At 54.2% G+C, this 18,342-nt stretch overlaps 1 protein-coding gene and 1 long non-coding RNA gene across 4 annotated transcripts; one reads left to right on the top strand and one right to left on the bottom strand.

The window, feature by feature from the left end:
- Positions 1-1,561: 1,561 nt before the first annotated feature.
- Positions 1,562-16,642, bottom strand: A3GALT2 (alpha 1,3-galactosyltransferase 2). Of its 3 annotated transcripts, none has more exons than XM_070510407.1 (5): positions 8,374-12,417; positions 7,272-7,355; positions 7,008-7,094; positions 6,559-6,696; positions 1,562-4,216 (listed from the first exon to the last, which is right to left on the bottom strand). In XM_070510407.1, exons 3-5 carry the CDS (start codon positions 7,070-7,072, stop codon positions 3,529-3,531), a joined length of 891 nt encoding a protein of 296 aa, XP_070366508.1. In that variant the 5' UTR covers positions 7,073-7,094; positions 7,272-7,355; positions 8,374-12,417; the 3' UTR covers positions 1,562-3,528. The 3 variants fall into 3 exon arrangements, with proteins under 3 accessions (XP_070366508.1, XP_014693338.3, XP_070366507.1); XM_014837852.3 differs by lacking the exon at positions 8,374-12,417 and adding an exon at positions 15,997-16,642 and having other exon boundaries at positions 1,563-4,216; XM_070510406.1 differs by lacking the exon at positions 8,374-12,417 and adding an exon at positions 12,424-15,976 and having other exon boundaries at positions 1,563-4,216.
- On the top strand, positions 15,030-18,238 carry LOC123285792 (uncharacterized). The gene is made up of 3 exons (XR_006527769.2): positions 15,030-15,151; positions 17,218-17,491; positions 17,974-18,238. It is a non-coding gene; the product is annotated as an uncharacterized lncRNA (long non-coding RNA).
- The last annotated feature ends 104 nt before the right edge of the window (positions 18,239-18,342 follow it).

Raw genomic sequence — 18,342 nt, 5'->3', positions numbered from 1 at the left:
CCCAGCCAAGCTGATTGGCCAGGGGTGGACACCTGACTCAATGACTCCATCCTGAGACAGTGGTACCAGCGGTGCCAGTGGTGCGTAATGGCTATCCTGGTCCATGACTGGCTTGTGCATACCTCTGCCCAACTCCAGCTTCATCGAGTGTTGCGGTTTGAAATCAACCATGGTGGGATTTACATCATGAAAACCAGCAAATGCTACAAATCGGAGCTTTCTTTTTCCTCGAAGGGCCAGTTGCTAAACATTTACCACCACACCACTGGCTGACTTTCCAGATTCTCCCTTCCACGAATCAGAAACAAGTTAGGGGATGGCAGGCACCCGAACTGGGAAACCTTGTGGACTGGGGGTTGTAGTTGTTGTGTTGGGCCAGGCACAAGCAGAAGGCAAAGGAGGCAGAGAGAAGCTGAGATGGACAGAGGAGACGGAGAGCCAGCGGCAGCCTCAGTTCCAGATTTTCAGTATCCATCTTCCGGCCAGGTTTAATTTCCTGCTTGTTCTCACATCAGTGAATTTAAGTTGCTAGTGATGTGACACCGGGTAAGTTACTTAAATTCTCTGTGCCTGATTTTCTCATATGTAAAAATGAGGAAAATAACAGTAACCAATTTACAGGATGGATGTGAGGATTAAATGAATCAATATACGTCTAAGGCTTAGAACTGTGCCTGGCACATAGTAAGTACCCAATAGTGTAGTCCTTGTGATTGGTATTATTTGATGTAGCCTGGTGGACCCTATGTCCCTTACGATCAATGAACCCTGACTAGACAGCTGAAGATGTTTGGGAATTTCGGGAGGTGGGGCCGGGACAGACGAAGGGTTTGCATGCAGCAGTGACATGCAGGGGATGGGAGTCTGATTTTCACCTGCTTACCCGGAAGCGAGAGCTTCCACTGTGCCGAGGGCCCCAGCATAAGTGCAGAGGCCAAGGCCGATGGCCAGAGAAGTAGCTGCAGAAGGAGCTACTTCTTGTATCCCCCTTGTTATTCCTGCTTCAGCCCCAAGCCCCACCGCAGGCCCCACCCCAACTCGGGCCTCTGGGTAAGACAAAGGAGGGAGCCTTTCCCAAGAGGTCATCCACTCTGCTCCACCCTGCAGCATCCTTGACCCCTCCTCCGCTCAGGAAGGTCCCCATCCACAGCACGAGGCTGCCTGGAGCTCAGCACCTCTGGTGCCATCTTTACAACATGAAATGGCTGTTCTTTGGCGAATCCTTTGCACTCCATGAACTTGCTGGAGGTGGGGCGGGCAGGAGACGGAGAAGGCAAGTCACCTTTCCTGGAGCACCATGACAACCCCTGCAAGGAGGATGACTGGCATCCCCCCTTTACATACGAGAAAACAGACTCACTGAGCGTAAGGAACTTGTCTATAGTCAGGCACAGCGTTAGAAGAGAAGCGAGTTCCCATTCGGATCTTACTGGCTCACGCTCAGGTCTCTAGTGGCCCAGGGGCCGTGAGGGTCAGTGTTTGTGGCCTTTGGTGAATGTTGCAGGGTAAGCTGGAGGACATTTCCCCACCAGAGGAAGGGATGTGCCAGCTCACGGTCACCAAGCGATCACCTGTTCCTCAGCACACGTGGCCTGTTCTCTTGTCTCTAAGCCAGAGTCCAAAAGGCCTTTTGGGTTTTGCTAATCTAGTTGAGGTAGGAGGCACTGGGGAACTCTGAGCTGCCTTTGAGACGGGAGAGATCTCTTATCTCACATTATTAATAATTGGAAGCTGCTTGTAAAAATTATGAGATTGTAAAAACCATCAGGGTTGGCTTATTGCTGAAATTGCTGTCCTACCTGGGAACAGAGGAGGCTGTTAAAAATACAGGGTCTATGAAAACGACATAAAGGATTCAGGAGACCTGGAGTGACATCCCACTCTCTCAGGGCCTCAGAGTTCCCCACTGTCAGACAGTATCTCAGCGGCTTCCAGTGGTTACCTTCCCTGTCTCTTTGGCTCTGTGGCCACCTTTCCTGGCAGGCCTGATGATGTCACACTATTCGGAGCCCGTGTTTTTCCCGCTGAGGATGCTGAGCCTGGACAGCAGCTACGGACTGGGAAACTTATCTCCCAGATACAGTGGCCAAACAGCCATACGGGCCCCTCAGCAAGGAGACGTCATTTTTGTGGACTTTAACTCTCCAGGAGAAAGGGCCATAAGGACACTTTTGGAATAATTTATTACAAAAATTACAAAATTATGTACAAATATGTTTGAGGACAGGGGAAATGAAAGGGCAAAGCCAAGGGACTAGATGCCACTTGCGTTGCTCCCTGTGGCTCATGCCCAGAGGCAGCTCTCTTTGGTCTGAGGGCCAGTCCTGGCCTCCAGCTGCTCACGTTACAGACTGCCTCAGAGATCCTGTGTCCTTAGGCAGTTATGTTCCTTATTGTGCTTCAGTCTTATTACAGAAAGGGGGGGGCGGTGAGGAGGGGGAGGCTAAAACACCTCTTTGATACCGACCCTGGTATCAGTTTCCCCACATTAAACCCAGCATATATGGGGTTAAAACCAAAACACTCATTCCCTGCTTACTCTCTGGCTTCCTGCCTCCAGAATCCGCTATCCTCCGTGGAGACAGACACCGTCAAGGACAAGCACCTGGACCGTCTCCTCCCCACAAAGAGATACGAGCTGGTGGGAAAGCTGCTGACCAGCAAGGTTACGGGCTCCCTCCTCTCTGCAAGTGTCTCAAGGCCAGAGACAGGCTGGTGGGAAAGCTCCGACCAGCAAGGCCATATGCTCCCCCTCCCCTACCTAAAACCCCAAATAAAAACCCTTCCTTTTAGCTTTTCGGGGACTTTGGAATTTCAGCGTTAGCTGCCCTCTCTCCTTGCTCAGCGCTGTGCAAAAATAAAGTTCCTACTTTCTTCCACCACCCCCGGTGTCAGAGATTGGCTTGCTGCGCAACGGGTGAGCGAACTCACTTCAGGTTCGGTAACATCTTCAGGAGGTATCAGCTGTGAAAGGTCAGGGCTGCCCTTGGCCAAGCGGTTGCGTTGGCACACTGCGCTTTGCCGGCCTTGGGTTTCCCCGGTTTAGATCCCGGGTGCGGACATGGCACTGCTCATCAAGCCATGCTGAGGCGGCGTCCCACATAGCAGAGCCAGAAGGATGTACAACTGGAATATAAAACTACGTACTGGGGGGCTTTGGGGAGAAGGAAAAAAAAGAAGAAAGATTGGCAACGGATGTTAGCACACATGCCAATCTTTAAAAAAAAAAAAAAAAAGGGAAAGGTCTACAGACAGTCATGCCCCAGTCGCTGTTGTGAGCGAGGGAAAGGGGATCTTTCTCTCCAGTGACAAGTTCCCTGAGCCGGACCTCCTCCTGCCACCCCGGGCCCAGCGCGAGAGCGAGGCGGGAGGGCTGTTTCCATCCAATCCTGTCTGCGCTCCAAAGGGCCAGGCCGCCTCTTCCAGGAGGGACCTGCTGACTCTCCTCTGTCGCGCGCTCCGGGCCCTCGCGGGGCCCCAGGGCCCGGGCCGGGGGGCCGGCCGGGGGCAGGCCGAGGCCTGGCCTGGCTAGGCGCGCACCAGGGCGTACTCCTTGGGCGCCCAGAGCAGGCGCGGGCGGCGGATCTCGGCCCGCCGGCCGATGTCGGGGCTCCAGCAGAACTCGGGCGACAGCACCTTGGCGGGCTTGTGCAGCCAGAAGAACTTGTTGAGGTGGCTCTCGTCGTGCCAGCGCGCCTCCAAACCGCGCGCGCGGTCCTGCCGCTGGCCCCGCGCGCAATGCGCCGTCAGCCCGCGCAGCGCCGCCACGCTGCCCCCGAACACGGCCGCGTGGTAGTAGAAGTCACCCTCTCCGGGCGCCAGCGCGGCGGCCGAGCGCGCGTCGCGCTCGAAGGGCAGCAGCCACTGCGGCCAGTGATAGTGCCAGGCGTGCAGCTGCGCCACCGACTCGGCCAGCGCCTCGGGCCCGAAGGCGCCGCTGAAGTGCTGGTCCACGTCCATGCAGAAGACGAAGCGCGCCTCGCGGCCCAGCCGGCCGCCCAGCGCCTCGTGCAGCGTGCGCATGCGCTCCATCGACACGTCCTGCCAGCGCCGCTCGCGCTCCACGCGCTCCACGCGCAGCCGGCGGCCAGGGCCCAGCGGCACGTGGGGCACGGCGGCCGGGCGCTCGGTGAACACGTAGTACACCACGCGCTGGCCCACCATGAAGTGGCGCTCGGCCGTCTCCAGGAAGCGCTCCAGGTACTTCTCCAGGTACCTGCAGGGCGGCGCGGCCCGAGTCAGCCTGCGCCGCCCACCAGCATCCCCCTCCCCGCCCCTGGCCTCCCGGCTCTGCTTCCTGGACCTCCCCGCCCTTGGAGTCTTAACAACCTCAGTCCCTGGCATCGAGCTCTCCAGTGCCAGCATCCTTCAGGGTGGATTAATGATGAGGACACGCCTGCCCTGAGGGGCCCTGTGTTCCCTACCTTGAACCTGGGCCCCCCCCCGACTGCTTTGATCGATAGGAAGTGAGGCTGTGCTGGCCCCTTGGAGGACTGGTGGCGTTAGCCTTTGTGCCTAGAGCGCTGAGCCTTCGCTTAAGAATTCCCAGAACTTGGGCGCTGCAGCGATGTGAGGAAGCCGGAGCTAGCCACGTGGAAGGCCGCCTGGAGAGGGTGCCCCAGCAGTCATCACCAGTCGGCTGAACGAGACTCAGACATTCAGGAGCAGTGAGGAGCCTTCCTGCAGAGCCCTGTCTGAATTCCTGACCCACAAAGTAATGAGCTATACTGCTAATAGTAAATGGTTGTTTTAAGTCACTGAGTTTGTGGTAGTTTCTTACACAGACATCTGGAACGTTTGTAATACTGCCAACTTTGTATTAACAGACTTTGGGATCCTAGGCTTCTGAAATAGTAACAATGATGCTAGTATCTTTGAACATTTCTCATGTGGCAGACGGTGTTCTAAGTCAGCCTGCATTATCTCATTGAATGCTCTCCATTTATTATTATCTCTGTTTTTCAGATGAGGAGATGGAGCCACAAAGAGCTGTAGTAGCTTGTGCACGCATACACAGTTGGTAAGTGGTGGAGCTGAGATTTGAACCCAGCTTGGCATCAGGGCCTGTGCCTGTACCTGCACTTGCTCTGTTCCTGGGGGAACTGTTAGAAACTGGAACCAGAGACCTTGGAAGCCCCAGCATCCTAAGGTGTTGAACTCACAGAACCTTGGAACTCGAGACCTCAGGACCCTGGGATTTCTGGACCCAGAGACCCTGACCCCAGGGGCTGGTACAGGAATACCCTCCTTGGCATCCAGAATGGAAATGGGGGCACCAAGGCCCTGGGAGAGGCCAAAGCCCCAAGTGACCCAGCAGTTCTGCCCCGCTGGCCCATGGGTCAGTCGTTGGCCCTGTTTGCTCCCTTGCCTCCCAGGGTCCCGCCTGGCTGTCTCTTCCTTTTAGAGTGTGGGGCACGGAATTGCAGGAGCTCTGAGTGGTTGTGTGGGGTATCTGATGACAGAATTCCTTCCCCAGACTTTTGGATATCCCTTCCTAGATGCAGAGCTCTCACTGCCTTCCCAAAGCAGCCTGTTCCATTAGAAACTTTTCTTGTAATGGCCCTGGACTCTACCTCAGTGCCTTACATTTGTACTAGCTGATTGCCACTCTTAGCCAGGAGTCCTCTTTGCATCTGGAAAGTGGATACCCAGCTTAGACACCCCTGTCATCCATAATGGGGGAGAGGTCAGTGCCTCTGGGGTTTCTTCTCCACCTACCCCTCCAGGTTCCTTCTTCATACCTGGGGGCCCATCCAGTGCCCAGGCCCCTCACTTCCAGTCGTTTCCGATCGGAATTGACTCCTTCTGCAGTGATTCCGTCCTCCACCCTCCTCAGTCATCTGCCTCCACGGCCATTCCCTTGACTTGGTCATCATCAGTCTGTCCCACCTCCAGAACTGCAGCCTCACCCATCCCTTCTGTGTCCCCCATCCATCCAGCCCACTTTCTGGGATGCCACCCGCGACATTCCCATCTCACGGAGTCCTCTGGTCTGCTGACCCTCCCACTTTCTCAGCCTCTCTCTCCTGTCCTCACTTCCCTCTTCCCCAGCTCGGATTCACCCCTTGCAGAAACCCTTACCTCCCCGGCCCCTCTCCTCCATCAGACTTGCATGGCAAACCTACTCCCCTCCTCTTACTGTGTGCCAGCCCCTGAGCCACTGCCCTCCAGTGACATCCTGCAGCCGGGCCATTGCCTGTTAGCCAGTTGCTCTCTCGTCCTCTCACCTTCTCCCCTGAAGGACTCCATCATTTTCTCACAAGCCCAGTGCCTCCAGATGGACAGCCCCAGCCCCTGGACAGGATCCTTCCGGGACATGATTCTGAGCCCCTGGCTGCCTGTTCTGGGGGGCGCTCCGTGGTGATGGTGTGCAGGGAGGAGGGAAAGGGAAGGGATGGTCCTGCCCTCACCCTGGGAGTCTGGGACAAGGGGTGCTGTCTTTGCCTCCTGCTTCACCTTGAGATCCTATGACACAGAGTAACAGGGTGCCCCCTACATCACCTGCGTAGCCCTCCCACTCCCTGCCTGGACGGCACTGCTCCCCTCCCAAGGCCTTACCTGCCCACAGCGAAGACGGTCAGCCCAATGGTGAGGTTCTGCTCTACAGCCTTTTGCTGGGCCACATCTGGGTCAAAGGTCCCATCCCAAATGATGGGGGCCCCCCAGGAGGTACAGGTCAGGACTTCAGGCCGGGCCCTGGCCAGGGCAGAGATAGGGAGACAGGTGCATTCATCCACCAGCTTGGTGCATGCTCACTGCCACCTCCCCAGTGCGGGGCCCTGGGGACCCACAGAAGGGTCACACCCAGTCCCTGCCCCTAGAAGTCCTTAGCCCAGATCCAGCACAGACAGAGGATTGGGAGATGTGTGACCCTACGGGGCCGCTGGGGTTGGTGGGCAGAGTCCCTGCTCTGCCAGGGTGGGGGATGTGGGGAGGGCAGGGCCCCTGGGGCAGAGCTCTGTAGGGGATGTGGGCATTTGGGAGTGGGAGAGACAGTAGCACCTTACCAGGGTTGCAGGGGACCTGTGAAGTTGTCTCTCATGGGCCTTCTGGCCAAAGGGCAGACGCCCATGGGGATGAGGACTTCCAGATGCCTGTGGGGTGGGGGCAGCAGTGAGGGGCAAGCCAGCTGGCTCTGGAGCCTTCTGGCTCTGCTCCTTGCAAGGAGGGAGAGCCGCCACCCTCCATCCCTCAAGGAGGCACTTGGAAAGATCCACTTGAACCCTGCCCCTGCCCGTCCCACCTCGAGCGCTGGGGGAAGGAGGTTGTACCTGACTACAGGGAGCCCGTACAGGAGCAGCCCTGAGAGGCCAAGTGCAAGTAGGATCAGCCGCCAGAAGCTTCTCTTCCAGGCCCTGGGAGGTGGGGAGGGGCGTCAGCAACTCATTTATATATACACACACGTATATGAGAGATTATTTATGTAACTTTAATATTTGATTTTATTTGCTTTTTTTGAATATGAGTATATTCTATTCACGTGGTACAGACATTCACAGGTACAAGAGTGCATCCAGAGTGCATACAGTGAAACATCTTTCCTGTTCCAGCCACCTAGTTTCTCTACGTGGAGGCAACCGGTGTTACCAGTTTCTTATGCATCCTTCCAGAAATAGTCTATGCATATACAGGCAAATCCAAGGATGGTAGCAAATTCTGTTTTCCTGCCTCTTTCTCCCCCCGCCCCTAGATGGTAGTACAGTAGAGATGCTGTTCTGCACCGTGCATTTTCCACTGACCACTGTCTTCGAGGTTTTTGCATTTCAGCACTTTAAGTGCCTCCTTACCCTTTTCCAGCTGCTCGATATGCCATTGATTGGAGATAGCATCATTTCCCTAACCAGGCCCCTTCCGATGAGCATTTAGACATACAGTCCTTTGCTTTTCCCAGCAGTGCTTCGGGGCATGACCTTGGGCAGGTTGGGGGATGGGAGCATTAGGGGTTGGAGTGCTCGGCCTGGGCAGGGGTGGGACTGGCCCTGAACAGGAGGAGAGACTGGGAGGGGAGGCGGGGCAGTTTGTGGCTTGGTGGGTGGGAGTTGAGAGCAGTCTGGGACTGAGATGAGTTGCTGGGCTGCATGGAGGGCCAGCAGTGGTCAGGGACCACGTGTCCCTGGTGGCTCCAGTCCCCGGGCTGGGTTCCTCCGGCAGAGCTCAGCAGCCCCATTCCTGGCTCAGGAGGCAGACTTTGGGGTTGTTTTCCAGGAAGGGCCCCAAACGTTGAGAATCTTAATAAGCTCCTCCCAAGGATTTCATCCAGCCTCCCCTCAGCCCTGCTGTGTGCCCGTGTCTCCAGAGAGGCTGGAACCATAAATGGGAAGCATGGACACTGGGGCGAGACCCCCACGCTTGAATCCCAGCTCCACCACTTACTAGCTGTGTGAGCTTGGGCAAGGTTCTGGACCTCTGTACTTCAGTCTCCTCATCTATAAAATGTGGATAATAAGGAGGCTGGCCCTGTGGCATAGTGGTTAAGTTCGCATGCTCCACTTTGGTGGCCTAGGGTTCCCGGGTTCAGATCCTGGACGCAGACCTATGCACCACTCATCAAGCCAAGGTGAGATGGCGTCCCACATGCAAAATAGAGGAAGAATGGCATAGATGTTAGCTCAGTGACAGTCTTCCTCAAGCAAAAAGAGATTGGCAAGAGATGTTAGCTCAGGGCCAATCTTCCTCACCAAAAAAAAAAGAAGAAGAAGAATACCCGCATCAGACAGCTGTCGTGGATATTGAGTTAATATGCTAAGCGGTTCAAACAAGGCCTTTCATGTAGCAATAGCTCAGTTAACTTTACCTGGTGTTTATTATTATTATTCCTGAAGTGATCCTCATTGTTGCCTGGACAACCTCCCAGCTCCACTCCCTGCCCCCCCCGCCCCCGGTCTCTGTCTCTTTCAAGAAGCCTGCCTGATCAGCTCCTCCTGCGCCTGCCTGTTCTGCTGCCCCATGTCACTGTTCCTAAGCAGGTGTAGCTAGTAAATACCCCAGAGAGGCATCGTACAGTTGGGTGTGTGTGTGTATCCGCGCACACCTCCTTCTGTTCACTTGGCCAAGCCAGAAACCTGGGCACACCCCGCCCCTCTCTCTGCCTCGCCCGCGTCTGCTGTCGGTCCCCAGGTTGGTTGACTTAGCCTCCTCGATCTGCCCTGTCTCTGCCCCTCCCGTTCCCCCAGCCTCAAGTGACCCTGCATGCTCATACCTGACCACAGCTATTGCAGCAGCCACCTCCCAGCTTCCAGCCACTCCCTACCCAGCCCCTAAAGTCATCTCCTAAAACGCCAACCTGCCCTACCAGTGTCCACGTTACACGATCAGGTAAGTCCTTGAAGAAGCTGTACATTTAATAGGCAAACATATGGAAAAACGTTCACCCTTGCTAGCAATCAAAGACATACAAACTAGAACACGGTGGAATGCTTTGCCTATAAAATGAGCACTTTTTAAAAAGAAAGAAACCAAAATAGCCCCGCGGCAGGAATCCTGAGACAGGCTCTCACGCTTTCCAGGGGGAGCGGAGACTGCTGCCGCTTGGCTGGAAAGCTGCTTAGCTGTGGGATTGGAAGCCTCCCATATTCACCCCTTTAGTCCAATCACCCCAACTTCTGGGAATCCTTCAGAGACCATCTTCAGTGCAGGAGAAGTTTATGTGTCAAGGCGTTCGCTAGTTTCTGTCCATGCATGCGTTCAACCTGTATTTATGGGTGCCAGCTCAGAACCAAGCACTGTGCTAGGTCAAGGATTCAAAGGTGAGCAAGATACAGATCTCGTCTTCAGGGAGTGGAGTCAGCAAGATGTGGAGAGGAAGGAGGGGAGGGAATGGGTCAGATGACAGATCAAAAACAGGTGAAGGGAACACAGCACAGTGAAGGCCGTGGTGAGTGTAAATACAAGAGCTATGAGGGCAAATTGGAGAGTAGCACCTGAGCCTTGACAGAAGGGGAGGGAGTCAGGGAGCCTTCCCGGAGGAGGGGACTCTAAGCTTGGACCTGAAGATTTCGAAGTTATCCAGGCAAAGAAAGCAGTGGAGGAAGAAGGGAGGTCCATGAAAAGGAAACAACAATGTGCAAAAGTGGGGAGGTGATAGAAGCCTGGAGGGACAGGGCGCTGCCAGTCATGCTGCAGGCGTGGGGAGCAGATGGAGTGTGAGAATTGAGGCTGGAGGTGAGCCGGAGCTGGGTCCCCCAGGGCCCGCCTATAGGCTAAGGGGTTTGGACTTCATCGTGAGGGCCAGAGGGAGCCCTGACAGCTATCTCCTCCAGGCAGGGCTGCAGTCAGATTTGTATTTGAAAGACAGTATTACCACTGAACTGTTGAGCCTGAACACAGGCGAAGCGCGGCTGGAGGCAGGAAAACAGGTTAGGGTCGAGTGCCAGCCCGTGGGAGCTAACGGGGGCATGAACCAGGGTGTTGGTGTGGGGTGGGGAGGAGCAATTGGTCAGCAGGAGGTGGGGTGGGTAGGACTTGGTCACTGATTAGAGGGACAGGGCTGGGGGACCGGGAAAGGAGATGATGCCTGGTTGTCTGGTTGGGGGCAGGGAGCCAGAGCCCAGCAGGCAGGGAGGCCCAGGAGAGAGTTCTGGGATTCACAGGCCGGCAGGGGTGTCACAGGAAAGAGGAGGAGAGCAGAGGAAGAGCCAGGGCCCAGGCACGGAGGGCCCAGGTGGGACCGGGCAGGGGACCGAGGGCTGGAGGAGTCAGTGGAGGTGCAGTGGTGGAGGCAGGGGGAATAGGCGTCTCTTTCCAGAAGTTTGGCTATAAGGAGGAAAGAGGATGGTAACTGGAGGGGGCTGAAGGGTGGGACTGATGGAGGTGTGTGTTTCTTTTACACACGAGAGACTTGAGCTTGGTTAAATCCTGGGCGGAAGGCGTTATGTAGGCCGCTCAGACACAACTGAAAAGGCCCTGCTGTCCAGCCGAGGGGACTGGCTAAGTGAGCGCTCCACGAAGACCCTGCGATCACGTGAAAAAATGCTGACGCAGGAACCTTAAATGAAAAAGCAGGATCTAACATTGGTGGGCGCTGGAATTACAGTTTAGCAAGAATAAAAACATGCACCAGAAAATAAGGCTAAAAAGAACTGAAGTGTTTGTGCAATAGTTATAGGAGGGTTTTTCCCCTTTATTCCCAAGACCCTCCCCGCCCATTGCCCGTAACAAGCTTATAGAGACTGCAAGATAAAGTCCACATCTCTTAGCCCCGCCCAAGAAGCCGGCAAAACCTGGTTCCTTGACTGTCACATTGAAGTGCTCAAACCTGACCCCGCTTTGCCACCTCTCAAAAGGGAGATTCCACAGTCGGGGGGGGGGGGCCAAGGATGTTCATTGTTTCATTGTTTGAAAAGCAGATAGGCACAGACAAGCGCAGTGTTCACCAGTGGGGAATTGGTGAATGAATTATGCATACCTACACAATGGAAAGCAACATGGCCATTAAAAAGGATGAGGTAGATTTATATGTCCGCTCTGGAAAACAGGTCCTAATGAGTGGCGTGGAAAAGGAGACAACAGAGCTCTGTGCAGAGACAGAGCTCCCTTCTGGGAGGGGAAAGCCCCTGTACCGTGTTCCCTCGCATTTACTATGTGTATCTACGTTCTTTTATAAACAGGTAGGAAAAGATCTAGAACAGCATCGTCCAAGAGAAACATAATGCGAGCCAGATATGTAAATTAAAATTTTCTAGTGGCCACATTAAAAAAAGTGAAAAATACCGCTGAAATTAATTTTCGTAATATTTCCTCTAACCCAATATATCCAAATTATCATTTCAACATGTAATCAATATAAAAATTAAGATGTTTTACATTCTTATTTTATACTAAGTCTAAATCCTGAGTCCAGGGTGTATTTTAGACTTAGAGTTTATTTCACTTGGAATTCGCCACATTTCAAGCGCTTGGTAGCTGCCTGGGGTTGGTGGACAGCCCCATATTGGACAGTGTGAAAACAGAAGGAGACACACCACTTAGTGGTGGGTTGAGGCTGGAGGGAGGAGAGGGCTCCAACTTTTCACTTGATATACTTTTGTAACGCGCTGCGGCACAATGAGCACGTTCCTTTTGTTATCTAACAGAAGAAAATGATGTCTGTTTCTTCACACTCATCTTTTACCCGTCTTCCCCTTATGTTCTCGTCAACCTCTGGGTGTTTTCCAACACCAACAACTAATTCAGTTCTCCAGCATCAAGTGGGTGTCCAGTAATTCAGTTCAATTCTGACACTATCAACCTGGCGTTAGTATCGGATCCCACAAGTGAAAGGGCTCAGGCCCAGAAGATCTCCCCCACTTCCGATGCCAGTTGCAAATCTTGGGCCACCCATACTTCTGACTGATTGGCTATAAATCAGAGGTTCCCACAATCCCGTCTTCTGCTTCAATAATTTGCTAGAACGGCTCACAGAAGTCAGGAAGTCACTGTACTTACATTTACTGGTTTGTTATAAAGGATCCAGATGAACATCCAGTTGAAGAGGTACATAAAGTGAGGTCCGGAAGGGTCCCGAGCTCAGGAGCTTCTGTCTCCATGAAGCTAGGGTGCGCCATCCTCCCAGCAGATGGATGTGTTCACCAACCCGGAAACTCTCTGAATATTGTTGTTCAAGAATTTTTATAGCCCAATATTCAGCCCTGCCTTCCCTCTCTGGAGGTCAGAGGTCCGGAGTGGGGCTAAGTTCCCAGCCTCTAATCACCTGGTCTTTCCAGTGATCAATCCTGTCCTGAGGCTATCTAGGGACCACACCCTAAGTCACTTCATCAGCATAAATTCACCAGTGAGAGGGGCTCATTAGGAATAACGAAAGGCACTCCTACTGGAAAATTCCAAAGGTTTTAGGAGCTCTTTTCCAGGAACATGGGGAAACTTGGCCAAAGACCAACTGTCTCTCTTTTCTGTGTATGTGTGTGTGTGAGGAAGATTGGCCCTGAGCTAACATCTGTTGCCAATTCTCTTTTTGCTTGAGGAAGATTGTTGCTGAGCTAACATCTGTGCCAATCTTCCTCTCTTTTATGTGGATTGCTGCCACAGTGTGGCTTGATGAGCGGTGCTAGGTCCACACCCGGGATCCGAACCTGTGAACCCCAGGCTGCTGAAGCCAAGCGGGAAACCCAACCACTATGCAACCGGGCTGGGCCTCCAACTGTCTTTCTTATACCGCACCCACTGTCAGGCTTCCCTCCTGGAACGGGGGTGGGGGCCAAGCCACTGCCCAGAGCTTCTGGAGGGACTGATCTGGGCATCGTGGCTTCAGTGTCAGAGGACACCGGGGGCATTGGTGCCACCTGATCTCTCCACTTGGATGTCTCAGAAGCATCTCAAACTTATGTGGCCAAAAAGGAACTCTTGATTTTCATCAGAAACCTGCTCCCCACTCATGTCTCCTCCATCTCAGTAAATGACCTAGCCCATTTCTCACACTGAAGACCCAGGAGTCCTCCTTCTCTCATTCCCCATATGCAGTCCCCCAGCAAACCCTGTGGACCCTCCCACAAACACACCCCAGTCCATCCACTGCCTCTCATTCTACTGCAGCCATCGTCTCCCTCCCCTGGATAACTTTCACAGCTCCTGTCCAACCTCCCTGCTTCTAGTCCTGTCCCCAACGGTCACTTCTCCAGAATGATCTTTCAGAAACATCAAGGAGAACATGCCTCTCCCGTCTTCAAGACCTTCCAGTGACTTCTCACTGCTCTTAGAATAAAACCCACACCCTGGACTCTGGTCTGCAAAGAACTGTGCCTTCGGCCCCTGCGCCCTCCTTGTCTCTCCCTTTCCCTTTTGCACTCGCCTGCTGCGCTCCAGTCCCCCTGCCCTCTTGCTCACCTTCGCGTGGCTTGTCTTTCTGTCATTTGAATCTCAGTTACAATTTTCTGTGCATCCTCTTTCACCCCTGGCTTCTCTCTACCAGTGACTCCACAGTCTTTGTCTCCAGCCAAAGCTGGACTCAGGTGTCGTGTGTCTCTGGACAGCTGTGTCCGCCTGGGTGTCCCACAGACGCCTCAAACTCAGTCCTCCTCCAGCAGAGTTTTTTGCATTTCTCATGATCTCTTCTTCCTTCTGTGTTCTCTGCGGGGATCTCAGTTACCCAAGTGGGACCCTTGCTCCCTCCCCCTGTAGCGAAGCCGTTCAGTGCCTCCCGTTGAGCCCATTCGTGCCTCATTGTTTCTCATCTGGATTCCTATAACCATCTCCTAACTTGCCTCCCAGTCTTGATCCTGTGAAGTTTCCTGAACTTGCCTACGACCTGGTGTCCTCCCCATCTCCACTCTACTTTTGCCCAGATTGCTTTTTCCTATCAACCACCACCAAACTCAGAATCACTCTCCACACCCAGCTTCCCCCCTTGTGAAGCCTTCCTCGACCTCCCCCTCTGACACCCTCTACCCCGAGCTGCTCCTCCGGACCTGTGCAAACCCGTCCTCAACACTTGCCAAACCATCTGTGACTGTCCGCCCCACCAGACCACGAGCTTCCTGTTTTATTAGACTTTGTATTCTCGGTGCCAACTCTGGGAGCCCGCCTCATAGTTCGTGTATTAATAATTGTTTGTTCAGTAAATGAATGAAGCAATGAATGGGTTGCTTGTCTTTGTTCTCTTTCCCAAACTGACTGTTCCGCCTTTGCTTGACACTCCATTTTCTTCAGGGTTAAGGCTGCCCTCTTTGTGAATAATCATAGACCTTTCCTGGGGCAGACACTCTGCCGAGTGTTTCTGGTCCCTGTCTCATTGAAGTCTGACCACAATCCCTTGAAGGAGATGCTATGATTATCTCTATCTTATAAATGAGGAAACTGATGTTCAGAAAGGTTAATTCACTTGCTCGGGGTCACACAGCTGGTAAGTGGTGGAGCTGAGGTTTGAACTTAGATCTCTCTGTCTCGGAAGTCGGAGCATGGCATTTGGGACTCCCACGAGTTGGCCCCAGCTCAGCCCTGAGGCTCATCCCCCAAGGGTCCCTGGCCCTTTTGTTAGGCCCCATGGGCTTGGCTCCTCCCAAGTCACCTCAGGTTTCCTGCCAGTCAGTGCCTCTCCTGCAAGAAGCCTTTCTCTCTCCTCACTTTCCAGGTCTACGCGGTGCTCCTGGACTTCTGGCTGCAAGTGGGCCTCCCGGCTGCGCCTGGAAGCAGGACTGCCCCGGGAGGTACACTGTGGAAGGTATGTCTGTGCTGCAGGTGCAGGAGCAGGCAGGCTGGAGGGGACCTCTCTCTGTCCTCGGATGCTGTCCCAATCCTCTTAGCCAGCCCCTTCCCAAACAAGGTAGGGCAAACCAGTGCTTATCTTGGGCACCGGGCCTTGGCTGGGCCAGTCAGGCAGAGCTGTCCCCAAGTGGCCCAGGTGAACTCAAACTGTGAGGTCTGGGAGGGTGCTGAGACTCAGGCCCGCGGTAGTCACCCGCCAGCTCCTGCCGCCCCCTCCCCGGCCCCAGCCTGGGAGTCCTTCGTGTGCAGAGGCCTCTGCCTGAACCATTCCTCCACAATCCTTGCTCAGATATTTTCCAAGGGACCCCGTCCACCCCACCTCCACCTGCAGAAGGTAGACCCTCAAGCTTGCTCCCTCTACCCTCTTTGCTTTTAGGAAGGGGTTAAAGATCAGTCATTAGTTCTTAAGTGGGAACAGGTTTGCAACCCTGGACGGTCACTCTGGGAACAGAGAGAGCTCTCAGTTACCGTGGGGATGCAGCCCCCGGGGCCTGGTCCTCTGGTGCACCAGCGGGGCTCAGAGTTAAGGGAAGCAAGAGGAGTTATCCAGCTCTTCACTGGCTACGAGATCTCCCAGGATGCAGTCTTCCCTCACCCCATTGTTGGTCCCCATAGACCGTCTACCCCTTGGGTGATGTCCCCTCTCAGAGTCACCTTCCTCCAGGACCTATACAGCTCAGCTGGTACTCAGCAGGCTAGCCTTGGTGCCTCCTCGACTGTTCTGGCCACCAGCCTGGACTCCTCTCAGGTCAGCTGTCACAACCCATTCCTTCCCCCCCACCCCGCAGTGTCCCCACTCACCTGAGTCGCTCCTTGAAAACCATGCTGAGAAGCTGGTGGGACAGCCTGCCAAGAGCCCTCTCAGCTCAGAGCCAGGGAAGAAATGACTGTTCCTGGTGACTGGGACAAAGCAGCCTCAGGCCATCTGTCAGAAACCACACCCACAGGACCTAGCAGGGATGAACTTGCTTGGGGGTGGCGCCTGCTGGAGAGAGCTGGCCCCAGGATGGCGTGGGGGCTGGGAAACCCCCAGGGGCCAATCGCCTGGAGGAGAGTGGCTCTGAGTAAGCCTAGCTCTGGTTGGCCAGAGGCTCTCGGCTCTTCTGTACTGACTCCTCTGGCCCCCCACAGGGCTCCCTGGACCCCTCCTGAGTGTCTTCCCGTCCTGGGAAAGGTCAGGCTCCGCTGTTGCTTCAGCCAGGTCTCAAGGGCTCTGGTCACCTGACTGTGACCTTGGACAATGCCCTTTGAGGAGCCCTTTTTCCTCAGTAAAATGAGGTGTGTACACCAGTCACCCGGGTCTGTGCAAGAGCCACACCACAGTGGATATGGAACAGTTCTGGAAAGTTTACTTTTACACTGGGCAGGGTTTTTAAAAGTGCAGGTTATGATTCATCAGAGGGCTGTGAAGTCAGTTTGGTGGATTGTGACCCAGATTTAAAAGGTATGAACAGGATGAGAAGTGAAAATATCAGAATGCATCGGACGGGAGGGTAGGTATTCTTCTGTGAAATTTTTGTTTGTTATATATATTTAAGAATGTGTACGAGGGTGAGAAACATTAAACAGTGGGTCATGATCAAAAGGGGTTTGCAAAATTCTGTGTAAAGTGTAAACCACAGGAGCAAATGCATATTTAAGGAAGCACTGTCCAAGCTTACAATAGGTTAGGGTCTTTCACCGGAAGGAAAGGAATGGTGCCAATACTCACCTGTTTGTCGGTTCCCTCAAATCCACCACATCTTCTTTTAGGAGTACAGTCACGCGGTGCTTAACGACGGGGACACGTTCTGAGAAATGCATTGTCAGGTGATTTCATCGTTGTGCGAACACCACAAAGTGCATCTGCACAAACCTTGATGGTACAGCCTGCAACACACCTGGGCTACGTGGTACCATCTTATGGGACCGCCATTGTATATGCCATCAAGGACTGAAATGTTATGCAGTGGCTGATTGTGGTTTGGGTTTCCTCCTTCTCCTTGACACACAAACTCAGGTGGGGCCTGGTTTGTCTTCCAGAAAAGAAAAATCGAGGTTCAGAGTGGAGAGATGCCCAGAGCCACAGGGGCCCTGGTGAGCCTGCTGCGTGGCCTGGAGTGGGAGGGGCAGCGCACCGGCTCCCTCTCCGCCAGGCACCCTCCTCAAGGTTCTTTCTGCCTGCCTGCCCACCGGGCCTCAGCTCAGGGGCGCGCACAGGCCCATCTTCTTAGCCATTCCCCACCTCCTAACAAAAGATTCCAGTCCTGGCTCCACCCTCTGGGCAATCAGCGGGTTGCTGCTCCTCCTCCTCCAGGTGAGTAGTTACATTTTAACAGGCTCTCCAGAGGACTTATCCAGAGAGGCACTGGCTCTTGAACTTTACTGTGCTCAATCTTTCTTAGCCCCACCTGCTGATTGAACAGGTGGGGGGCCCAGGCCTCAAACCCATGCTTTACAGGGGCGGAAACACTGCCTTAAGGAAAACCTACCTCCCCCTTCCCTTCCCTTCCCCTGGGGCAGACGCAGGGCGATTTTAAGCTCCATGGGAGCAGGACATGGGGTCATTTGGTTCACCATGAAGGCCTCATTCTAGCACAGGGCCTGGTCACACGGTCGGCATGAGCCTCGGTTGGCCACACACGCCTCGTCCAACCCTGCCCGCTAATCTGCACTTTCATCTTCATGCTAATCATGCCTGTGCATGAACTGCCTGGCTCTGGAACACCCTTTTTCCTTTATTGGAGGCTTAGGTGTCACCTCCTTGAGGACATTGACGCTAATAATTTGCTGTTTCAGCGTCCAAAAATTGCTAAAGAAAAATGCTGCGTGAAGCAAAGCCATCCCAAGGCTGTCCTGGACCCCGAGCAGCGACAAAGAAGGCATCTGCGGGGCAGTGGCGGCGGGGCTCTGCCCCAGGGGCTCCACCTGGCCCTGGCCCGGGAACATCACGTCTCCCCAGCAGGAATGGCGGGAGCGGGGCTCAGAGCTGAAGGCACTCTGCCTCAGAGATGGGGTCTGCTTTTCTCGCATGAACTGGGACTAAGGAGACCCTCAAATGACCTGACCCCAGAAAAGCGTGGAGGGTATGCTGTCAGTTAAGGTGGTTGTCCCTCCTCCAACCCAGGGACCCACCCTTCTCTTTATGGGTGAAAAGTAGCCATTCAG

This window comes from Equus asinus, chromosome 5 (assembly GCF_041296235.1).
Source record: "Equus asinus isolate D_3611 breed Donkey chromosome 5, EquAss-T2T_v2, whole genome shotgun sequence".
NCBI classification, from domain to species: Eukaryota; Metazoa; Chordata; class Mammalia; order Perissodactyla; family Equidae; genus Equus; species Equus asinus.
Note: the sequence above shows the minus strand (reverse complement) of the source record. Positions and strands in the feature narration are given on the sequence as shown.